General features: G+C 47.4%; 1 protein-coding gene across 5 annotated transcripts; it reads right to left on the bottom strand.

Annotated features, from left to right (window-relative positions):
- Positions 1–16,351: 16,351 nt before the first annotated feature.
- Positions 16,352–23,931, bottom strand: LOC135912689 (uncharacterized). 5 transcript variants are annotated; one of them, XM_065445206.1, is made up of 3 exons: positions 23,608–23,931; positions 20,281–20,582; positions 16,352–17,136 (listed from the first exon to the last, which is right to left on the bottom strand). In XM_065445206.1, the coding sequence occupies exons 1-3, from the start codon at positions 23,913–23,915 to the stop codon at positions 16,658–16,660; spliced, it is 1,089 nt and encodes a 362-aa protein (XP_065301278.1). In that variant the 5' UTR covers positions 23,916–23,931; the 3' UTR covers positions 16,352–16,657. The 5 variants fall into 5 exon arrangements, with proteins under 5 accessions (XP_065301278.1, XP_065301276.1, XP_065301280.1 ...); XM_065445204.1 differs by having other exon boundaries at positions 16,352–17,131; XM_065445208.1 differs by having other exon boundaries at positions 20,287–20,582.
- Positions 23,932–24,416: the final 485 nt, after the last annotated feature.

Genomic DNA, 24,416 nt, shown 5'->3' with positions numbered 1-24,416 from the left:
GTTCTTTAACGTGCACCTAAATCTAAGTGCATGGGTGTTTCCGCATTTCCCCCCATCGAAATGCAGCAGCCGTGGCCGGGATTTGATTCCGCGACCTCGAGCTTAGCAGCTGAACACCATAGCCACTAAGCAACCACGGCGAGTATAGAAAGTGTTGCATATTCTCTTCGCATATTAAAATTTAAATAATTGTCATTCTTGTTATCACTTGCTTAATAAACTAAACAATGTCTTGTTGTTCTGTTCTTTTTTCAAATAATTTACGTCGTTAATAAAGGGAAAATGAGATATCCACCCAATAGTCCCGGACCAGGACCAGACATCTCGGGCCAGAACGAACTTTTTTTTCAACTGTGAGACTTTTCTTTCGAGGAACCCGTATGGGTTTCCTTTGTAGCACCTGCTACGTAGGTGGATGTTTCATTTTTCCTTTATTAATTACTTGTCCCTGACTTGCGGGTTTCCGCAGAACTATTTCATCAATTTACGTCACTGTTTGTCGTATTTTGTTTCACATTATACAAAAAGGTTATTTGCCTGTGCAATAAGCCTTATGATTTTGTTTTGGCTTCTTATTCAGTAGCTTCGAGCAGTACCGACTTTTCGCAATATCTGAAAAAGAAGGTCAGGTTGCCGCTGTTAAACGAAAAAAAAAAATCAAGGCTGCTCATACTACAAATGGAAGCAAAGGCAACCTGGCGCCGGCGGAAGCCGAACCCGCAACCTCAATACGATTGCTAAAAAATCAACTTATGGGGTTTTACGTGGCAAAACCACGATCTGACTACGAGGCACCCTGCAGTCGTAGACTCCGGAATAATTTGGAGCACCTGGGGTTCTTTTGACGCACACCTAAAACGAATCACTCGGATGTTTCGGCATTTCGTCTCCATCGAAATGCAGCCGCAGTAGCCGGGATTCGATCCCGCGACCTCGTGCTTAGCAGCCCAGCAACGTAGCCGCTAATTAACCACAGCGCGTCAACACAGTTCCGTCACCGGTGCTCGGTTAGTAGTCTTTTCCATTTGGCGCCCTGATGGATAAGCATTCCGACTTCCCTTCCCTCTCTTTCCGACTTTGTTCTGTTGCATCCTCCCCAAACATAATTCTCAATCACTGGAGGCGTTTCCCAGTCTCTAAGGTGCGTTTCTGTAACCGCATACACCCCTATTTGTTCTCACCACAATGGCCCATGCGGAAATTGTTGGTTAACCTCCTACCGGCAGAAAAGTTGTCTTCTCTACTAATTTCCCTTCCCTTGGCGTTTAGTAAAGACAGAGGGGGCGAATTCACAAACTCTTCGTTCTCAATATTTGTGAGCCATTGGGCGGTCGCCTTCGCTTTATAGAATGTTCAGTATCAACACAGACGAGAATTCCAGTATAAGAACGTTTTGTGAATACGGGCCACGAAGTACTATATCGCAAATTTTACCCCCATTAACAATTAATTGTTTCCTTCAATAAAAAATTCCCTTCATCGTTATTTGTTTTCTTTAGTTTCACCGGCTGTTGGCTTCATGTGGTTGTTACTAAATAAACTACGCACATTTGGTGTGCAACGCGCAGTAATGAGAAATGACAAGTTTTTGTCACATCAACTAAGTTCGTAGTTTCGGCCTCAAGGGGATGTCAGGCGCACTCGTTGCGGTAGCCCAGTGCCTATGACGTTGCGCTACTGAGATCAAGGTAGCGAGTTCGATTCGGGCCGCGCAAGCCGCATTCCGATGGCGGTGGAATGCAAAAAAAAACAAACGTGTACAATTCACTAGGTGCCGGTTAAATAACCCCACAGTGCCCAGGTGGTTAAAGCTGACCGGGGATCCCTATTGGGGCTTGCTTCATAATGAGATCGTCGTTTTGGCACGTAGAAACCAAAGATTAATTTTGTAATTTACTTGTCAGACACACGAAAACATAAGACCAAGTGAGAGAATTTCGTGTATTTTTTTTTTTTTTACATTTCCCGTCTTTATATTATAAGGCTATGGAGCCTTCGCCGGTCTCGAACTTGACGACCATACGTGTCGCAGACATGAACGAATCTCTCGTGAAGAATGCGGCGGAATCGAGAAGCACCTCTGCCACTAGCTACGCGGAGGCCGAAGCGACGCTTTTATTCCAAAGCCCTGAGGTAGAGCACGAGAAAGAAGAGGAGATCTAGCAAGCTAAAAGTGGCTGCAATGTTTGTACTTTATCCGTAAGTCAGTGTATATAATATAGTAATATCCACAGCCAATGTAACCAAACGCGCATATACGTAGTGCGTAAGTAATCGAGTACCATGAAGTATGCAAGATTAACAATAAGTATTCATAAAATCTATAGTACCAAAAGACATTGAAATAACATATACAAATGCGTGCAACAAACTGTTGTAACTCTGTAAAAGACAGTTAATTGTTAAGGTAATTACCTAAAAAACACCCTCTACTTAATATCGTTTACATTACCTTGTGTCGTGATCTCAATTAGCAGACAAATTACAAGACCTGCTAGGATCCTCCTCATTGTGCACGTTGAGGTTCACACGAAAGACTGCTCAGAGTTCATTGTGCGCCCAGGTTTAAACATCAGCGAAAAACATACGTGGCACTTAGTGTGACTAAAAGATTCTCTCCGAAAAGGTATTGCCATTAATAGAAAGGTAAGTACGGCACTTGCGAACCGTAGAATGTGCATTTACGAGCTTACGGGCACAAGTTCGATTGTGTGCGTATAGAAGAGCGACGCTTCGTGCGACCTTAACTTGACGAACGCCGTAGTTACAATATTTACCAGAGGAAACTCAGGTGCTAGTGCCTACGGAAGATGCAAGCATGGTGGTTCAGACAGCGTGGGAATGGTGCTAATTACATGGACCCGAATAAACTTCGTCCCCGTTCTACGGTTTCGTGTCATTGCAAATGGTCCACCTTAAAAATATTTTGTCGCAAATGCAATAATTTGCATTTATTCTGCATTTTCGCACGGCGTTGTTGACTTCGGAGTTTTCAAAGTTAGGACTGCTTCAAAATTCTGGTTTAAAAGTGCACATTACGCGTAGTATAAAAAGCCGCATGAATGTATGAAACCCCAAGTCCGAAGGTTACAAAAAGACACGTGCTAACCTTAAGCTGAACGATCGGAGCGCCACAGTTCTTTCTATGGTTTAAAGGTTATAAACAGGGATAAGGTGACTCAGAAAGGCTGGCCAACGTTTCGATAGGAGGACCTATCTTCGTCAAAAGCGGCCTCGTCATCCTCGTCAAGTTAGTTTTGAGGGATTAGTAGAATGACGTCACGTGCGGTTGTCGGTCGCGGCTGGTCGTAAAGGGAGAGACTTCAAAGAGAATGAGCGCTGTCTCCTCATTCTCTTTGAAGTCTCTTTCTTTACAACCAGCCGAACTTACAATGCCATGTCAAAGTTCGAGCACGGACGCATGAAATTCATGTCGTCATGTTTATTACGCCGGTAAGCCCATCTTTAAAATAATTTCACTAAATTGTAATAAAAGTGGGATATTAGACTGGTACGGTGCGGCGACGCTATTTCGGCCTATTCCTCATCCTTTATTAGGCTATTTGCAAAATATATTTCTTGAAATATTTTACAGAGACCCTCTGTGCTTCTTCAGCTTAGTCCTGTAGCCGACTGCTAGTGCTTCGAAAATGTTCGTAATTATTCCTGAAAATATTGTTTTCCGCTCCCACCCCATCTTTAGAATGAAATGCGTAGCGCAATGCCAACGCGATGATCGCCGGAAATTCAAGCCCTTTCTCTCGAGCACAGGACGAGCTTTGTCCTGTGTACGGTGGCGGGCCCGGGCTCGACTAGAGCCCGCCATATTAAGTCCGGGCCCGACCCAGACCCATGGCTCCGATTCCCGGTCCGAGCCGGGCTCGTGTCTGCCTCACCAGGCCGTGACTATATGAAAAGGCCCGGCCCCTACCACTGGAGGTACTTAGTCTATAGATTCTTTAAAACTGTCACTGCTTCGGCGATGTGTTCTAAGACATTGCAATAAAACTGCACGCAGTGACAATAAAACACCGCGAACAACATTTTCCTACAAAGCACGCGTATAGCTAACCAGAAAAGGCCGACAGAAGCTAAAACTTTGGTTAAACTTTTCTGGCAAAGCATCTTGTTCTGCACAAGTGTCCAGAACTCTTGTGTGCACTTCGTGTTGCAAACCCCATAGGATTATGCGCAGCGGTGAAACGTGCGACAGTGTTGCCAGAAGTCGAAGCGTAGACACGAATACGAGGTCTATCAAGACCGCTAAACGGCCTACAATGTCGAATTCACGGTTAACAATAGTTCAGGGAAACGCAAGGGACAAAGAAAAGAACAACACAACACGAGCGCTGGTTGCATGCCAGCTGGTCGCACGCTGTTCTGACAATATGCGGAGGCGACATGGCACCGTACGCGGATACGACACCACAGCTGCTGCGCAGCCGGAACAGCGCCCTGACAGACACCTTCCGTGTCAATACGCTGTCGGGAACTTTAGCAACGGCATTACTGGTGTCGCTCCTTTATGGGGCACGAGGTGAGACCGACGGAAAAGAAAATGGTCAACATTTTGGCGCTTGGCAGCGCTGTATTTTAGCACGACGTTCACTGTTCTCCCCGCCCAGACCATCGTATGCACCGCGGTGTGGTAAGCACACACAACTTCTCGGTAGGCTAATGCGTGAAAGCGCGACGCTAATGGTCACTGTAGGCGGATTAAGCGGATCACGAGGGTGACTCATTTTGTTGCCCAGCGCGGAACACGATGGAACGCTAGCTAGCCTGGTCTCCTACCCTGCGTGAGGGTGACTTGGCTTCGGCGCTTTTGCTGCTAAACGCAACCTTCCAAGTCTACGAATGCGCGTACTGGGACGGCATGATGGCGGTGGCGCGAGCGCCCCTTCTTTCTCCTAATTGCTATCGCAATCAAATGGTTCCTGTGAAAGTTCATGCAGCAAAAACAGACTTAAAATTTATTGGCACAAAAGCAGCTTAATGTTCAAATACGCATATTCTGACTTGGGCGGGAAAGAAATTGAGGTCGGCACTGCACTCTCACACCAACCCACATGTGAGCCATGCAATGACGAAATAACACTCATGCATAAACGTAACGCTAATGAAGAACGCTGTTAAGGCAGAGCTATCTATGCGTAATACCGTCGCCCTATAGTAACTGTCAATGCAGCGCAATAAATAAAGAAGTGGCAAAATGACGCAATTGTAATAAAATAATATTACCGAGAGCCGTGAAATAGCGTAATCGTTAAAATCAGTAACAGCCAGACCATATCACGCGCGTTTTGTAGTATAATTTTTTTTCTTCACCGAGAACAAAGTCTGTTTTTAGAGCGCAGCTGTTAAGCACCCATTCCTGCTTCGAGCCTCGGCGTCAGCGCCATCGGCGTAACCGAAAGAACGAGCACAGCGAAGGATGAAAGAGCTAGAGTTACTGTATATGCTATTGCGGTAGCACATACAGTAACTCTAGAAAGAGCGAACGCGGAGCGCAGCGGGTGATGAAAGACGACGACAGGGAAGAGAGCGTGAGGAGGAAAGTGGAGGGCAAGGGTGCAGCAGAAGAGCGGAACCATGAGGCATAGAGTTGAGGAGGAGGGTATCGTGAAAGCGTGAAAAGAAAAGCTTAGTGCCGCGCAGCGACATTGGCTACAAGATGGCGCCAGAGTAGCGCGCGTCGTCTGTTCACCGATGACGGCACCGATACCATACATGGAAACAAAGCGCCGCATGAACGGAGGTCTGTCTGCGGCGGCGGCTGCTGTGAATCGCGCCCACGCGTCACCCGCGCGCTGTTTCTCGCGATTTCCCGATTAGCGAGGTAGTCGCGCCAGACTTCGCTCCGTTTGCAACGTGCCGCGCGAGACACATTGTCCGCGCCAGCCAATATATCGGGAAATGAAAACACACATAGAGCTGCGCTCAAGTTTTGCATTGGGGAGTATCCTAATGGCGGGCGAATTTTTTAGTGACAAAGCCTCAAAAATAATTAGAGGACGTTTTACACAAAGGAATAAAAGAAGAATTAAAGCTCTCTTTTATTTTGTTTGGCAAGGTAATTACCGGCCAGTTGATTGCTACAGACTATCCATAGGCCCGTGCAGTGCCCTAGTCCTCCTTCTCCATTCATTGCATTCCATCCATTCCAACTAGACCAGCTTTCTATATACCGAGAACTTTTGCGGCAGATAGTGTGCGCGTAACTTCGCCGTTTCGTAGCTACTTTGCGGTTATTTCTTGCTTTCGCTTCCGTCTTAGCATTCCACCCTCACATGTCCCGGCACTTAAGCGCTTTCTCGACTTCCGTGCAGCGATTTCTAGTGACTTTTCCGCACTGAAAGTACCTTGCTCGCTAATGCGCGTTAAATTGGTTTGACACTAAACGTTTTGCCGAGGCTAAGATCCTGAGTTCGTGACCTCTTCCATTAGGCCAGAAACCTTAAGCGTGCCGCTAATAACGCTCTTAAAGTGAACGAACTTGAGAGACCTCCGACAGACAGGTTCCGCCTTCTGTGCCCGTAAACTGCTTACTTTTTTGCTCTTCCGTGTTTCAATCTACCCTCTCTCGTACTCCGAGCACTTCTGTTAAATGGCTCCGAATTGTCCTACGTTGACCTGTTTGTTCAGATAATGAAAAAGAATATATCCGTTAGTTCTAGAAGAAGGGGGAAGATATATAAGCAAGTTGAAAAAAGACAAGTAAGGTCGTTACGAAAAGCGAGTTTGATTGAGCCCCCCCCCCTCCCACCCACCCCTAAAAAAATGAAATGTCTCATTTCTCAATGACAGACACCTGCTATGGCGAAGCTCCAGATTTATAGACTGATCACTGCTAATTAAGTTACTTTGAACACTTCTACAATTTTTATTGGTCATGCCATCTCGTTGGCAACTTCCTCCTCACCTTCCTCTCGTAATCTATTCACCCTACGTTGGCATTTTTTGTCAGCTCTTTGTTCAGTACACGACTTACTTCTCCATCATCTGCCGCGCCGCAGGTCAGCAACTCTACTTTCACAAGTTGTAGACAATGCAAGCTGTGCTGCTCGGGCATATTGGATGCTATTTCATCAAAATATATGTACGTGTAGGCGCCACTGTGCTCTAGTTCGCGTCGCACACGCTACATGCACCGCACACACTGCGCAGCACGGGCAAGTTGTGTGACTTCAACGGATATACAACTTGCCTTCCTAGTGCGTACGACGCACAGACTTCTAAGCGAGAGCGAGTTATGGCACACTCGACAGGTTCCTGTACCGCGCGTATACTCGGTTTGCAGCGATGCGGAGCCTTCTCAAGACAGCATAGCCCGAGAAATCCTGCCCCCAACCGAACGAGCTAGAGCTGCTTGCAGAGCAATCGGAGTAGCCACGCGATTGACTTTCTGTGGGATCTCGGTCGCGGTCCGAGCTCGGAAGGTGCACAGCGCTCCTCCGAGCGCTCTGAGCTGGAGCACGCGGCGCTCTGAGTGGACCCGGCGAATACGTTCCGAGAGCTCGATTGGGACCAGCCAAACGTAAAACGCTGCATCAGAGCGCTCGAAAGCCACCGGTCAAATGTACCATTAAATCACCAGATGTAGTGCTATACTTCAAGGTTTTAGGGTGGCGCTTTTCTTGCGGCCTTAATCATCGGCTCGGACATTGGCTCACACGCTGCCGCACCGCCGTTAACGCTGGGATCAGCAACTTAGCTGGCCGCGGTGATACGGAAAAAAGAACGGAAAAGGAAGTCCGTTTGCCGGTGCGGCGGCACTTGTTCGTTGTAGCAATGCCTTGGTTGTACGTATATTATCCAAACAAACGTGGCCACAGAATTTCAAGGGTCTGGCAATTTCGCACCTTGATACCGAGAAGCAAATGTGCTAAAAACATAGGCATGTTTTTTTTCCTCTTTTTTTTTTTTACAGCAAGAACTGTATATGACTGAGCTTCCGTAGTTTCTTTCTGCGTCCGGCAACAGAAACTGACTTAGCAATTTCCAACAAACCTATTCGGGTGCATTATCTCCAAGCGACGGCAAGCAACATTATCTTTCTTCTGCCCATCTACGTGGCATTGGCATAGTTTTAGAGATTGCTTAAAGTTAAGTGGGATAACCCGCATAATTGAATGTTTTCGCTTCGTTTCTATTGACTCCAGCATTGCCTCTAGTAGAGCAGTGAACAGGCACTTTTACGCTCAATAGGGAGTTTTTGCGCAAGGGAACCTAGCTAAATACACGGGAATGAAAAAAATGTTTTTTTCTGGACCACTATTGCACCGAATTTTATGAGGTTCGTTGAATTTAAAGGAAAAGTTCAAATGTAGTGATTGTTGGAAGCGGAATTTTTATTTATGGCGCCAATGTCTTCATAAAAATCCTTGAAAATCGCACAATTGAAAAAGAAAACAAGGCGATCACGGTTAAAAATCCACCTATGTGCCATGAAAAGCTGAATAACGATTCTGCAAACTGCACGTTGTAATAAATCAAAAGCGGACAGAATTGGTATACTACATATCACTCCGAAGTATGCCACTCATGCTAAGTAGGACTTTTGCAAAACCCTTGTAAACGTTGGGGCAAATTCACTTAAGCTGTACATTCAGATATCAAATTCATCAGTTTTAAGTGCCCTAGTGGATGCAGTCTACAGAAGTGCGACATCTATTCTTGCTACAGAGTCACAGATTTGTGCACATCATGGTTCTATTTGCTTTAGAATTTCAGCTTCCAGAAAATTTCGGATACATTGGACAACCTAAACTGATATTCTGCTTCCTACAGGCATTGTAATCCAACTTTCGCGCGGGAAAGCAACAAATCATGTTCAATTCGGTACAGCGGCTGCCTCATAGAAGCATTTCTGCGTTTCACGTGCATTTGAATATGCGGCGTCGGAGACGGCCCCGTGCCAAAGATTCCTTTTGATGAGAAGAGTCGCGGTGGACCCCGTACGGCACCTCCTCCCGTACGGAGATCAGTAAAATGCGAGATTTGACAAATCGGCCGCTATTGTTCTCAGCTCGGTGGAAAGCCGACTCCCGTCCCTGTTAGCATTCGTACCAAGTTACATTTATAGCTCTGTGACGTGTTTCGCTACAGCGAACTCCTCAGCCGTTCTTGCAACGTGTGCCTTGAACAGAACGCTCCTGTCAGACGCGCACGTTTAGTGACATTTTAGCAAGTGCACATCGCCGTTAGCGTCAGTGACAAGCTGTCACCCGGAAACGTGTGGTGACACTCGCCGAAGTACGCGCTTGCCACCCAGTGCGGTCGCCAAACTCGCTTCGCTGCGCTGTTTGTCGCCTCCGTAGTAGCACTTCAAATATGAATGATATTATATCCGATACAGGGTCGTCACTAAATAAATCTGTAACCATGTTTTCTTGGCGCTTTCAAATGTTATAAGCTTCCTGATGCCACTTGCAATAGAAACCAATAGGACGTTTCGCGACTCCCACCTGTGCACACCCCATTGCGCAGCGCGTCGTTAGAGTGTTCGCTGCATTGTCGTGCTGTCTTTGATCGCGACGATTTTCTCACAAGCGACGAAGTGCAATCGCCCACAGTGTCACAATATGTTTCCTCGCGACTTGGGACACACATGTAGTACTTTAGCCAGTGAGCGCCTTATCCTATATAGAACCACAGTCATTTATTTCGTTTAAAGTATCGAGGGAGTCAGACAAAACGCAAGATACGCAACGTTCATTAGGTACGCGGTCGGGTGTGGTGCTTTGTTCACTGGAAACCACAAACCACTGCGATAAAACTCAAGCTATACAGAATCAAGATGGATGTCCTAGTCAGGAAGCTTATCTTGATCCACATAGCTGGTGTTTCAAAGATGAACCTTTACGCGCGATAACACGCAACACGTCCAGGTTGCCGTAGTGCCGCGTAACCGCAGATAAAACCCGAAACGGGGAACGCGCTAGTCAGGCAGCTTATCTTGATCCACATAGCTGGTGTTTCAAAGATGAACTCTTACGCGTCATTACATGCAACACGTGCAGGTTGCCGTACTGGCGCGTCACGCAGGCAAAAACCCTCAACGTCTCATCTCATCTCAGCAGAGAAAGCCTACGAAGAAGACGCCAGGATTTGGACGACCGCCGAGCTCCTTCGCAGGCGGCGCCACTGTCGCCTCCACCCGAAACGCCAAACCTTCTGGTAGGTAAGGTAGACGAGGGCGGCGAGGATCAGCAATAGCGTCGCGAGAGTGACGAACAGGCAGAACAACCAGTCGGGCCCCGACCTGCGCTCCGGTGTTACGCCGGCGAGCCGTCGAGGGTGTTCGTCCTTTTGAGGCACGCAGAAGTCGGCCACCGCGAGTCCTGACAAAGAAAACCGTCGAAAGAGCTGCAAGAGCGAGTTGGTTCAACCACGTGGCACGCGAGAAATGTACTACACGCGTGGTCAGGTGGGAGACGGCGAAAACGCTGCTTACGCGGCAGGGCAGCTTGACTAGCCCCGGCCCATCACCCTAATGACGAACAAGAAGGTACACAGGAAGCAGAAAGTAACGGTGCACAAAAAAAAACATACATTTCGATTTTCAGAATGCAGACAGTAACTAGAAATAATACAGTATACAAAAGCCACCTGGTTGCACATATAGCATATTCCGCACAGCATTCCCAATATCGCAGTTCTAGACAGCACACGCGTTTCTTCGATTGATAATTTCCACCTGTTGAGTACAACTGGAAGACGGAAATGCAAGGTCTGAGAGCCCGTGTATGTGCGAGAACGAGGCACATACCAATAATATGTATGCCGAGTGAGGCAAAAGTTCATAAAGTTTGGCGCCGGAAAGCTGCAGAGTGGCATATAAGGCTTAATAATTAAGCTACTGGGCAAGTTGTAATCGCAAATCTCAAGTTGAGCGAAAATACGCAAAACAAAGAAGTTAAACACAGAAAAGAACAAAAACAGTATCAGCGCCTTGCCAATGTGTCTTCCTTTTTTCGTCAAATTCTGCGCTGAAAGCTATCGGGTTATGAGGGACGTCGTTGTGGAGGTGTGTTGGTGGGTGTAAACCTGTTTTTCCTTTGAAGAACACACGCACCAAGATAAAACCGCATGCATGTTTTATCTTTCCGCCTCGATCCCAATGCGGTCACAGCGAGCGGCTATTGAGTCCTCGACCTCATGCGCAAATGAAGAACTTCGTAGCCAATCAGGAACCGTAACAGGTGAAGAAGCTATGAGATTATTCGCATACCACCCGCCGTGGTTGCTCAGTGGCTATGGTGTTAGGCTGCTGAGCACACGGTCGCGGGATCGAATCCCGGCCACGGCGGCCGCATTTCGATGGGGGCGAAATGCGAAAACACCCGTGTACTTAGATTTAGGTGCACGTTAAAGAACCCCAGGTGGTCGAAATTTCCGGAGTCCTCCACTACGGCGTGCCTCATAATCAGAAAGTGGTTTTGGCACGTAAAACCCCATAATTTAATAATTTAATTATTCGCATACCACGAACAACGGAGGAAATCTTACGGTGCAGCCATTCAACCACCTTAGAACTCACGTCAAGGTCAGGCGTTGAACGGAGATTCTGCTGGCAGAAGTACGTCTGCCAACACGCCCAGTTCTCGGGCTATAGCTTCGCGAGTTTCGCTTGTCTAGGTTTGGTGCGTTTCCCATGTAGTCATAAGGTTGTCCATGCTAGTCCAGGACGCAGTGAGGCGGTGTCACGCGGTGTCGCCAAGATCTTGCGCACAGTTTCACAATGGTGCCGGCCTTAGCAGGCCTTCCTCAAAAAGTTATCGGCACGCGGCCATAGGTAAACTGGAGAATATACCGTGCGCCCCAGCTAACGTTAGCCAAGCTGTCCAAAGAGAAAAAATATTTTAAAAACACGGTGCAAGATACGATTATGAGACCTATGGTGATCGGTCGCCAGAGGTTTGAGGACCGAATCCACCGCAGGTCTTACATTATGGACCGCGTTTTTCACATCTATTTTTCTCTTATCAGCTTGGATAACTAATGTTAGCTGGGACACTCTACATAGTGAGTGTAGTGAGAGCTTCTGCTCGTAAGCTCTGGATGAGCAGCATAACGTGCGTGCCGCATTAAAGACTACGTGTTTTAATGCTCCGAAGTGATTACAACTCAGTTGAATGAGTTAAAACTGAATTTGCGGTACAGTTTCATAATCCTGAAGGGATCCCAATGCAGGGTCTCAACAAAGGCGGTGACCCAACACGGCAGCAAGGCGATGCGTGTCCAGTCAAAGACCATCACCACTCTTGGCGAGATGCGGCATCGAAGCACCCTAAAATCGGTAGCTGGCGTTGCTTTCTTAAGAGGAAAACGCTATACGTGCATGAAACAAACGATTGGAGGTCTGGGTTTTGCAGGGATGCGTGATGCCAAACGACAAAAAAAAAACGTTATGTTATGAAAGAAGAGAAAAGGCCGAGCGCTGGCTTCAACTGATGCATTACTCGAAAACGCGCTCACACGGCTTACGCGCCAGTCAGTGCGCATGAGGCAAAGCAAACCTGAACGAAAAAAAGATGTTTGTTCTGTCGGACGCATCAGAAGTCAGTGCGTTTCAGCGTCTGCTAATTCTCGCATCTTTTCAGCGCTGTTTCGGTCAGCCCACTCTATGAATTAAAGCTGACTAGCCCACTTGTCAGCATTGGCTAAATGTCTCAAAATGGCGCTACTACATGTTGGTTTCCGTCTTGTATAGATACGACACTTCAATAGATATATCTTGCATGTTGGGGAGGGGGTTACGTTGCAATTGTTGTTGCAGTGACATCTGTGCCGTCATACCTTTGTTACATGCCGGTCCACTAGCCCTGCCCCTCTGACACTGGTTTGACTTTTCTCAAGTCTGCAAACGCAAACAAAAATAAAAAAAAAGAAGAATGACGTCAAAGTGTGGTCCTTGGGCAGCCAAGTTTCACCTATGTTACCCGGCGCCCAACTTGTACTCGAGGCCTTTACTCCGGAATTACGCTTCAGATCTACGGGCAGCACCAAGCATACGAAGCCAGGAGTCTTACCAGCAGCTGCATCGACTCCCCATTGTTCGTGGGGGACGTCTGCTGGCAAGGTCACACCGGGAGCCAAGGCGGCTGTGCGCGACATGCCGTGAGGTGGAAGCGGAGCGTAGGAGCATGGGCAGGGAGGAACGCATACAGCTTCACGGACAGGCTGCGGGGGCAGGGGAAAGTAGACGTTGGCCAGGTCAGGTTGAACTGGCCCGACGAGGTGCGCCGCGCCGGGAGCGGTCGGCTGGACCGGCTGTGGATGTAAGCCAGTCGCAGCTACGCCTGTCTGGAGCGGCTGGGCGCTCGCTCCGGGAGGTGCGGTCGATGGCCAAGGCTCGACCATCGTCGGTGCCTCGGAGAATCGCTGGAAATACATGGCCTTGTAGAAGCTTCACACTGGGAACAGTGCTGTTGTAGGCTCGGGTCCTCTTCTTCTTTGGCTTAGGATGTTCAGCTCGGAACGGGCATAGTGCATTTTCTTTAATTTCTTTTTGAGAGTTTATTGCTTTAAGAAAAAAGAATATTAGAAACACAGCTTCGTCTGCTCGGATCAAATGTGAGTCGGATGACAGTTACTAACTTGCTGTCCTTGTGTGCCTCAACATTTGGGCACCACCATGAATTCGATGTGTTTCTCTTGGTTTGTTTTTCTGTATGCTTTCATTTTCATAAACTCATTCTCACCAATATGTTCTACAACGATTAACTTATAACTTAATCTTATAGTTAACTTATAGCTGGCGGGGATATTTTGGGCCCACGTGCGCGGTGCTCACATAAAAGCAAACGGCAGCTGGAAGGCTTTGTGTTTGAGTTCCCACGCAACAGAATTATGTTTTCTGGTATATTCGAATTGCAATCCGATGCGATCATGTCTGCAGGTTCTGTAAGTCATATATACTCTACGAATTTTATGAGACATTTTTCTAATTTTATGATGCTTTTTTCAGTAATTACGCACTTGCGCTAAGCACAGGGCCTACAAGAATGAGGATGTATCGGTACTGCTAATGGTTCCGCCATTTAGCTGCCGCGGCCGCTCATATAGAACTCAAGCGGCAGCTGAAACATCAGCTGAAAAGGGGCTTAGTCTTTCAGTTTCCGCGTAACAGATTTATGTTTTCTCATATACTCGAATTACAATCCGAAGCTATCGTGTCTGCAGCTTGTGTGGACTTCGTACTTTACGCGTTTTTCTAACGCAATTTACTTTTAATCACTCATTTAGTTCAATAATGAGCTTGCGCTTAGCGTAAGGCCTAGAATGAAGGATGCTGCACTTCCGCACGCGTGCGTCGCTTGTCGCAGTGGTGATTGTCTAACTTCGTCTGACATCGGCAACGGCTTCGCTATACATCGACTCTCACGAGGTGTAACGGAGGCGGAATTTTGTTTTCTAGTTGCAATATTTCTGATGGTGAGGATTGTAGTTTTTATTGGCGCAATGCAACCTTTTATAGAATTTTGCTAAAATTCGTGTACATTTATTCTTTTATTTCATTTTGAACTCAGCTGTTCTTGCTTGAACTCCTGGAGGGGACATGTTAAGTGCGGTACGCCATTGGTTAATCTCCCGATGGCGCACCTCACCTTCCGCCGGAAGGTTTCTGCGGTCGGACCGCGAGTTTTTCGTCTAGGCATATACAACTTCGCTGCAGTAAATAGATGAATGTACATGTTTTAAATGCGTAAGCATTTCTATGCCTACCCAACGAGAAATTTGACCGTCCGTCACCCAAGACGAATGCAATGGCTCATACCACCCTAAACAACGACTCATACCCCCGCAGTAGAGTTTCTGTGGTCGGACCGCGAGCGTTTCGCCTAGGCATATACAACTTCGCTGTAAAAGCAAAATAACACCGACATTACATTGGCATTACGGTCTCATTCGCAGGACACACTACCGACACCGAGGTCCAATGTATTGGTATATTGTTATGATACATATTCTTGAATGTACTGGCTGATATATATGTAGAGCCTAGACGTTAGTTGCACATACCCACTGTGGGGGGTTGGCGAAGAACCGGGTAGTTCCACACAACAATAAGAAAAAAGAATTACAAAGTAACTGTAAACGAAATTGGTTAATAGGTATGCGAAGTAAGAGGTAGATTCTAGTTTATGATTTCTACTGGGAGCCTGTTACTTAAACGTTCTTGTCGTCCCCTTTAACATATGACAGGCACCCTCGAGGGGGCATCGGCGAAGGCTCGCAATGGAAGCATAATAGAAGTTGTAGAAATTCTTCCTTCCCGTTTACTTAGTGGTATGTACTATTTATATTTAAATACTAATAATTATAGGTTCAAAATATATATTTGCAAATTGATCATGCCCATTTTGATGAAGCCGCTAGATTATTCTTAATGTGTTCAAGTGTTAATAATGAGGACTAAGGAAAATGTTTCTAACATGCCAGCGTACCTTTGGAATGACTTCGGCATGCACGATCTGACGCACTTGCCTTCGGGCTCGACCAATGGTGCTCCCATGATAATATAATATACTAAGTACTGAGAGAGGATGGTCAATACACAATAGGGTTCGCTGCAAGTAGGTCTTTCTATAAGGGTTATATTTTCGGTAAAAGAGGAACAAATGGTCCAGTGATCCCAAATCTCCAATCCCCACATGACGCACAAAGGTTCGATGGTACGAAGCCATGCCCACTCATGTGCAGATTTATTTGCGTTATTCGACGCCGTAGACCGGTAGTGGTAACTTCGCATTGCCGTGAAGGGCACGACTAGACATTCCCAGGCAACGCTATAAAAGTCTGCAATTCAGTGGAGCAAAGAGCGGCTCATTTTTTGCAACCAAGAAATAGTTGTCTTCGGAATCTTGTCACCGCCAGCAGGGCAAGGTTCGGCATAAAGAAGCCTGCGGTCCCAGCAACCGCTGCCTTTGCCGAATTGTGTGCGATCGCATTAAGTGCTAGTCCACAGTGTCCAGGCATCGGCAAAAAAAATTTACCTAACATGAGGTGGAATGAAAAAGTGTAGCGACCGGTACAGTATAGTGAATTATTTGTACTTAATGCAAAGAATCCGGGAGCACTTTCATTGTAAATGTTACGCAGTGTTTACGATTGTTTTTTTTTACTCTTTTCTTGCGTGTAGTGTACATTACCACAAGTGTGTACAATCCCTTTAGTAGGTATCCTACATGTTTTGAGGCGACGACGAAGACAACTAGCACAACAACGAAAACAACGATAACGAAGACAGCATCATCTATTATTACTCCTACTACTACTACAGCACGCCATGCAGTGAGCTAAGAGCGTTAGGCAGCAATGAAATAAAGAAGTCGACCACAGGAAATCGGAGAAGTCAGCTACAGAGAAGAACCTAAAATCATTTATTTCGCCTCATTTGTACCAACAATCCGGCCATTAGCCCTACGTCCGCGCGAACATCACAAAAAAAGCTTTACTTAACGCCGATCCCTCATATTCTGAGACTCGCCAAATTCTGTTGCTGTAGCAAAATTATACGGCATTCCTGAAGGCGGAACGCCAGCATCGACACCGCTCCTTACGTTCGGCGCACCAAAAGACGGCTGCGCCGTATATTTCCGTACGATCAATTCGTCTCACACAAAAATCGCGCTCCAGAGCGTCCGGCTCTTCAGCAATGGGCGTCCAGCGACGCCATGGACGCATACATCACGCCGGCCCTGTCCCGGACCGCTTCCAGCGCGGGCTGGGGACTGCGGAACATCTCGGCCAGCGTGGACACCAGCTGCGGGCCGTACGAGCACGGCGCCGCGACCAGCTCGACGCCGTAGATGTGGTGCGCGGCCCGGGGGCCTCCCGAAGTGGAACCGCGCCAACGTCGGGCCGCGTCGTCGCCCACGGCCAGGGCCACGAGCTGGGCCACGACCACGGCGACCGAGAAGGCGCGGGCCTCGCGCTCGGCGGTCGAGACGGCCGCGTAGACGGCGGCGAAGTCGTCCTCCGGCCGCAGCAGCAGCGACCACAGCGACCCCGGCAGCGAGGTGATCTCGAAGCGGCGGCGGTTCCACGCGAGCCCGTTGTTGAGCACCAGGTCGGCGCGGCGCAGGTACACGTTGAAGAAGTCGAACGGCTCCACCGCCAGGCCCTGGCCTTGCACAGAGGGAGGACGCGGTGCGAGGGCATCGTCATTCGTCGGAGAATTTCAGTTTCAGTTTGTTACTCGTTCACAACAATTCGTTACAAGAAATGGTATACAGACAAGGGTCCCAAAGTCAGAGACTGCATCGTGTTGTCTTTCTCACTGATCCCTTCCGTTTCAAGATGGCCGTTAGCCAATTTGCGCTCTTCCTTATAAACCTCTTCCCTATTGTTATTTGTATTACAGTTTGTTATGTTTTACTATATGCTGTGAGATAGCGTCGCACTGTATGATTCTCTCTTTTGTTTTTGTTTTTCATTAAAGTAGGAGGCAAGCTTGCTCCTTTCTTTTGGTTTCCGCTAGACCTCCTAGACCGCCTGCGTACCTCTGTAAAGCACCAATGATCAAATAAATAAAACGAATAAAATGGAACCAGCGTTTAAATATCGCGGCGGAAACCGTCCATAAAGATTGTCGAAGACAGCGCTATAGGTTTTCCTTGGAACTCGCTGCAATTTCGCTCAACTGAGACTTCAGCACGCGACTTTCCCTCGCCATCCTCCCTAACCACAGTCCTCCTCTCACACCTTCGCAGCCCCCTCGGCCCATTCCCTATAGTTATGTCACATTTCATTGGGACGCTTTTCGCTATATACAGTCTTCAGGATCGGCACAGTTCGCTATTGCATGGTTTTCTGGGGTCGGCCCCGTTTAAAGCGCGAGAACCCGACCGAGCACAAGCGCCACAACCCGGAGTGAAAAAGAAAGGCTTCCTTTAATAAAGGAATTATGCCCCCGAAGGCGCGTATTTGTTGCAATGAGGATATTTAGACACCATTTATCGTTTGATCGAGTTCGTCATTGCGTGGTGAACCGGCACATGCTTACGTTTGACACACATGAATGCATAAGCCGACCCACTGCACAGGTTGTTCCAGCTATTGTGCACCAAGTTTTAAAAATATGCGAATGCCACGTAGCTGGAAAGAACCAAGGTAAGGTTGTTTGCTGTCGCTTAGAGTATATTGTCTTTTTGCATTCCGTCCAAATACATAATTAGCCTTAAATAATTTATCAAGTTGTCGAACGTTAAAATTAGACGGAAGCATCAGTGGGAAAATTGTAGAATGGCATGAAAAACTCCCCATGCAGCTTTCTGTTGTTCAATAATGCTACATAAAAATGTTTTTCCGAGCAGGCTCGCCTATTCTAATGGCCCTATTGGAATACACGTTCAACGTAGAAAGGCTCTCATCACAGAACCGCTTGACTGATACGAAGGAAATTCGTTCCGTTTAAGAGAGAGAGCTGCGCTTGAGCCTCTGCAAGTCACAGATTTTGCATACGTTGCCGGAAGTTAGTGAAAAGAAGGCTGAAGCATGAAGTTTACAAATCTCTAACTCTGCATAGAAGACACATATCACAGCTATTTAAACTGAATCTGCTAGAGCATCTCAAGAGGACAAATTCATGAGCTTACAACTTTAAAAAAGAAGCATGGGGTTTTACGTGCCAAAACCACGATCTGATCACAAGGCACGGCGTAGTGTGGGACTCCGGAAATTTGGACCACCTGGGGTCTAAGCACACAGGTGTTTTCGCATTTCTCCCCCATCGAAATGCGGCCGCGGTGGCTATAGGATTCGATCCCGCGACCTCGTGCTTAACAGCCCAACACCATAGCCACTAAGCAACCGTGGCGGCTGAGTTTAGAACTTCGCTAGAATTGTTACAGTGTTCAAGAGAGTTTGAAAAGTCCTGAAGCGGGAATTGATGGTATCTTTCACAGCTGTGCATAACACAATACGTCCGCTTTAGATGTGTTGATAGATGAAGTTTAGATAATTGTGATGTCAATGTTTATCGCTAATTCCCTTTTATTTTCATTTGGTCAAGAAAAAAGATTGCCATTTGCTGATGTACTCCATCTTTTCACTACAGTGTTATTACTAACACCAGTTATTGTACTACAATAATAGCGATAGCAGTAGCAATAGAAGCAGAAGCAGCTATGGCGGTAGCAGTGGTGATTGTGCTTCTAGAAGATGCGGTCGCGATTGTAGTTCAACCAGTAAGTAGGAATGAAACAGTGGGGCCAGAAAAAACGAGTTGCGTTTAGTTTGTTAGTCATACGAAATACGTGAATCGCACCTCAGGACTGCTAAGCGAAACTATGAAAATTGCAAATATGTTTATTTAAGAAATCTGTCGAATAACTTAAGATTCACTCCTTGCAACTACTAAAGCATTGACTTTATTAGAAGTTCAGCAATTCCCATCACAACCGGTGCTGTGAACGCCCAGCAAGTCTATTTCTTCGTTCTCGCGTGTATAGATAGGGGCTTCCGCGAGCTAAGCCTCTGCCCTTAAGAGGAAGCTTTAGCTCGAGTGCTCCTATCTAAATATATGTAAAAGGAGAATTCGTTTTTCTCGGCAACCACTGCACCAAATTTGACGAGGTTTGTTGCGTATAAAAGACAAACTTAAAATCTAGTGACTGTTGGTTTCGAATTTTTTAGTTAGGTCGTCAATTCTTTATTAAAAATTGGCAAAAATCGAAAACTTTCAAAAAACGAAACTATCAAGTTTACAAATCTGTAACTCAACCACTAAAAATGACAATACAATTCTGTGAATTGCATGTAATAGTACATCTAAAGCGGACAAAATTGATATGTTACACATTAATATAAAAAAACTTTAATCTTAGGGAAGTACAACTTTTGCAAAACCGTTGTAACCAACGTAACAAATTCACGTAAGATGTAAAATGACATATTGAATTTGTCCGCTTTGAATGATCTAATGGATGCCGTTTACAGAACAGCGATAGCAGTTCTTGATGCAGAGCTATGAATTTGTAAACTTCGTGCTTCTATTTTTTTCAAAGGGTCAAATATTTGAAAATCGTTTTAAGGAAATTCAAGCCCTAAATCGAAATTGCGCTTTCAACAGTCACTAGAATTTAACTTTCTCTTTCAAATGCAACAAATTTCATCAAAATCGGTCCAGGGGTTATCTCATAAAAACGTTTTTGCGTTTTACATGTACTTGAATAGGCCGCGTCGGAGTTGGGCCCGAGCTAAAGCTTCCTCTTAAGCCCGCCAAATACTATCAACGTTCGGGCGTGCAAGGCCGTCCGCGCGCTCACGTACGCCGACCTCGGAGGTAGATGAGGGCCGAGCACAGCTGGCGCAGGAACTTCCACAGCTGCAGCTCGCGCACGCACAGGTCCCTGACGGCCAGGATGCCGGCGAAGTGCTCGAGGCCGTCGTCGGGCGACGGGGTGACCAGGTAGACCTGGACGCCGGGCGCGTTGCACGCCACCGCCAGCACCGAGAGCACGTGCGGGTGGTCGAGCCGAGCCCAGTGCCACAGGTCGTCGTCCTCGAGCAGCCTGTCCGCGTTGCGGTTCGACGCCCTGTCTCCCGGAAGGACAGCGAAATGGCGCCCTTCGCTGTGCGATCCAAAATCTTTCGATGACCGGCTTTTTATGACCTACAATTCAGTCTATACCAGCTAGCAGCCGATTTCCTGTGTAGAAGGGCACGTCGCCGTCTGTTTCGTGTTTAACGCGATAGCGTCAAGGGCTCCGTGTCGCAGAAAACCCGGCGTCGGCTTCGGCGGAGTTGTCCGTGAGCGAAAATTCCCGTATATATTTAGGTATATGTAATACGCCACGCTCTGCTGTATGACATGCGGTATATGTGGGTTATACTGCCACACCATTCTAAAATAAAGTGGGTCATACCTTGTCTTACATTCTTGACCAAGTTATTCCTCGTAATTTTGAGAACGACAGCCCGCGAGATTTTTTCGGACAAATGTTAAAACCGCGGAACAATAACCGAAACATAAAAATGGTGTAGCTTTTTCGGCGCGGCTGTGCGCTACCTCCGGGCTCATGCAAGAGGTCGCGTTCCAACCAGAAAGCTCGGCTTCGTGCACCGCGATCGCCGCCAGCCTTTCCCGGCAAAAATTGCGGTTACATAAGCGGCAGTTGCCGGGAAGCGTGAGAAGCAGTCAGGAATATTTGAACGCTATCGCATTCCACTTTCAAAGGTGAAGCTTGAGCGTCCTCCGCGCTTTTTTTTTTTCATTTTGTCTAGCGTTCCTGCTAACATACTGATCTTTACTGCCTTGTTCCACAACGTCTTTGAAGGCGTGTTTTCAAAATGCTCCTCAAGTCTGTAGCTGCTTCTCTGATGAGCATTGCGTTGTATGCTAAAATGCAAAGAGCAGTGTTATCCTCATACTCTCATGTAACGGCTTCTTCGCCCGTTATCATCATCATCATCAGTAGCCGAGCTATTTGTGCCCATGTACTGCTGTATGAAGGTTTCTCCCAGAAATGTCCTCTGTCGAGCGTTACCCTACATTCCATCATACATCGGCAAACTTCCTAATCTCGTCGGTCTTCCGATTATCTAATGCTCTTAACTGTATTTCTCTTCTCTTAGAACCCCGTTGCGTCATCTTACAGCTATCATTCAAATGATAAAATCGATAAAATGTGAATCACGTGGCCGTGAAGGTGACTAGGTTACTAACACGTAGGGCACTTTGATCATTAACAGCGCAGCGCCGGTTCTTCTAATGAGCGTTGTATGATGTGATCGAGAGAAAAAAAGAAAGTGGGAGTTTGTTCTCGCATATACATAACCAAATACAGGTCGAGTTAATTGATATAGTGGGTGCTCGGATAGGTGCGTGGATTGCGTTTCATATCGTGCTCTAAATATAGATATTCTGTGCAATCTGCCGACGCACGCAAAAAAAAGACTCACTGTTGAAAATGTTTTACATATTTCTCGATAATTTCTCCCAAAACACGTTAGCCTCCCTCTTCTTCACTGACCTAGGCAACCGAACGATCCAGTTGACGCGTGGTGCATACTTCTCAGTTGTAGTGTTATGCTCCTAGTGGGCTCTCACTTGTGTGTTTGGTTTTTGACCATTTTCTCTTGTCGCTCTGTACATATGGAACAACATCTATAGCGTCAACTTTTTCGTCGTTTAATATCCGAACCAACCACCCTGTCTGCTATTTTGTAAGGTCCGATTGTAACGGCCCCTCACGTTTCGGCAGCGCAAGCAAACTTAGCGTGCTGCGTTGATCACGCGGTAAAGAGAGAGTGCTCAAGGTATTGCGCCGATGTACATGCCCTCGAAAACAAATGAAAATTCAAACAGAAGCCGGGGTGCCCATTTCCAAGAAGCCTCGTGGCCCGCCCATGCAATGACGCAATACGTGTGGCGCTTCCGCGTCACACGCGTTGAGCTAACGCGTCCTGGATAGCACAAGGCCAGGGCATTCGATTCATGACGTCATGCCACTTTGCCCGATTGCCATAGAATCAAATGGGAACGTTCCCAAGTAAGCTTTGGCGATTCTGGCGTCACGGCTTTCGACACTCCAGGCTTGGCAATGGAAATTTCGGGCCATGTAGCATAATGTCATAACGCAGAGAGCACAGGCCTGCGATATAGGAGGCGCTGATTGAGCCTACAGCGCTTCAATAGCCAGCAGCTGCGCGAACAACTGGGGCAATTCCCGCAAAATGCAGAGGGTAAAACAGGCTCTCGAAATGTGCTGTGCAGCGAAAAGTACACGAAGGAAAGGCAGCCGAGCTGGCAATGGTGGGCGTTGGGACCAAAGAAAATTTGTTCAGACAAAGAAATTTGTCGACGATAATTGTCAACATAAGTGAATAGCCCGAACGAACGAACGAGGGAGACACAAAGCGAGATAAAGCGAGAGTCTGAGAGAGAGTGAACGAATAAACGAACGTTTTCTTGTCGAATCCAACCACGACCATCGGCCATCACAGACCACCGCCCAACAATGAAAACAGCCGAAAGAATCAAAGAAAGTTGTTCCCCTTAAAAGGTGCGTAGGCCCTCGGCTTCGATACGGAACGAGACACAGAGAGCAAAGCAAGTTAATATTTTAGGTCGCATGAGCAGTCGTCACGGTTGTAATCAGCCACGGGAAGGCCGGACATGAACGTCGCTTGCGGGCGCTATAGTGCGAAGCAACGGGAGGCGAATGTGGCGGGAAGGGCATGTCGCCTCAGCGCACCATTACTGTCTAGTATTTAATTTTATTTTATCTCGCGACTACCTATAGACTACCCGCCGTGGTTGCGTAGTGGCTATGGTGTTGGGCTGTTAAGCACGAGGTCGCGGGATCGAATCCCGGCCACGGTGGCCGCATTTCAATGCGGGCGAAAACAACCATGTACTTTTAGATTTAGGTGCAGGTAAAAAAGAACCACAGGTGATCAAAACTTCCGGAGTCCCCTCCCCTACTGCGTGCCTCATAATCACATCGTGGTTTTGGCACGTTGAACCCCACATTTTTTTTTTTTTACCTATAGACGAAAGCACTTTTATTATTGCGGTAGGAGGATCACTGCGCCGTTCTGTAGGCGTTTAACTTGTGTCGCGCAACCAAGAACCTGTAGATCGCGGCGACGCACCTGACCGCCATGTAGGACTTCCGGTCCAGCGTGCAGCTGATCCAGTAGGAGTGGTGGTCGGACTCGGAGAAGTAGCGCTGCAGGCAGAAGTTGACGCCGCAGCCGCTGAAGTGCACGATCGAGAAGAGGCAGGCCCGGCGCCTGACACGCTCGGCGAAGTTTCGCGTCAGCGCCTTCCACTCGGGCAGCGAACGCGCTGACACGAGGCAGCGCCGGCACAGCTCTTGCAGGCTCCACACGCGAGGGTGCGAGAGCCGAGCGCGAACGGAGCGGACGGCGCGGTCCAGAAGTGGCTCGACAGCGGCCATCTTGTGGATGCCTCTTCTTCTTCTTCTTCGTGGTGGTCGTCTGCCCCCTTGCAGACAGCTCGCGCTCGCAAGGAAATAGTTTTCACGCGACAGCGTTAAGGAGCTCGTGTCGCAGGAAAGCCGGTGTCGTCGGCGTCGGCGTCGGCGTCGGCGGCGTTGGCCGTGAGCGATATTCGATTCATCGATTAATTAATTAATTAATTATTTTATTTATTTATTCATGCATGCATGAATTCATTCATTGAGTCACTCATTCATTCATTGACTATGTTTATTTGGGGAAAATGGAAGAAGGGGAAAAATGTCCGACCATTACGACACTCCCAAATGCGAAGTTTGAGCGCAGTTCGATAAGCGTTTTCATTTCGCGATATATTGAGGCGAAGAATTTGGTACCGAAATCACCGCACCGACTGGAGGTGGGCCAGTCCCGTCTGCCCGTTCGCAGAGGGAGGGGCAGTATGGGAACGCTGGCATGATGAGCGGCATCGGACTTAGCTG

This window comes from Dermacentor albipictus, chromosome 7, assembly GCF_038994185.2.
Source record: "Dermacentor albipictus isolate Rhodes 1998 colony chromosome 7, USDA_Dalb.pri_finalv2, whole genome shotgun sequence".
Taxonomy (NCBI): domain Eukaryota; kingdom Metazoa; phylum Arthropoda; class Arachnida; order Ixodida; family Ixodidae; genus Dermacentor; species Dermacentor albipictus.
The sequence above is the reverse complement of the archived record's forward strand: the minus strand, read 5'-3'. Positions and strand labels throughout refer to the sequence as shown.

What these genes read in the sequence shown, in the direction of transcription:
- LOC135912689 (XM_065445204.1), bottom strand. Translation starts at nt 23,915, where the DNA reads ATGGCCGCTGTCGAGCCACTTCTGGACCGCGCCGTCCGCTCCGTTCGC. An exon ending in AAGTCCTACATGGCGGTCAG is followed by an intron (nt 20,583 to 23,607) that starts GTGCGTCGCCGC and finishes TGGATCGCACAG; the next exon opens with CGAAGGGCGCCATTTCGCTG. An exon ending in CATCTACCTCCGAGGTCGGC is followed by an intron (nt 17,132 to 20,280) that starts GTACGTGAGCGC and finishes GTGCAAGGCCAG; the next exon opens with GGCCTGGCGGTGGAGCCGTT.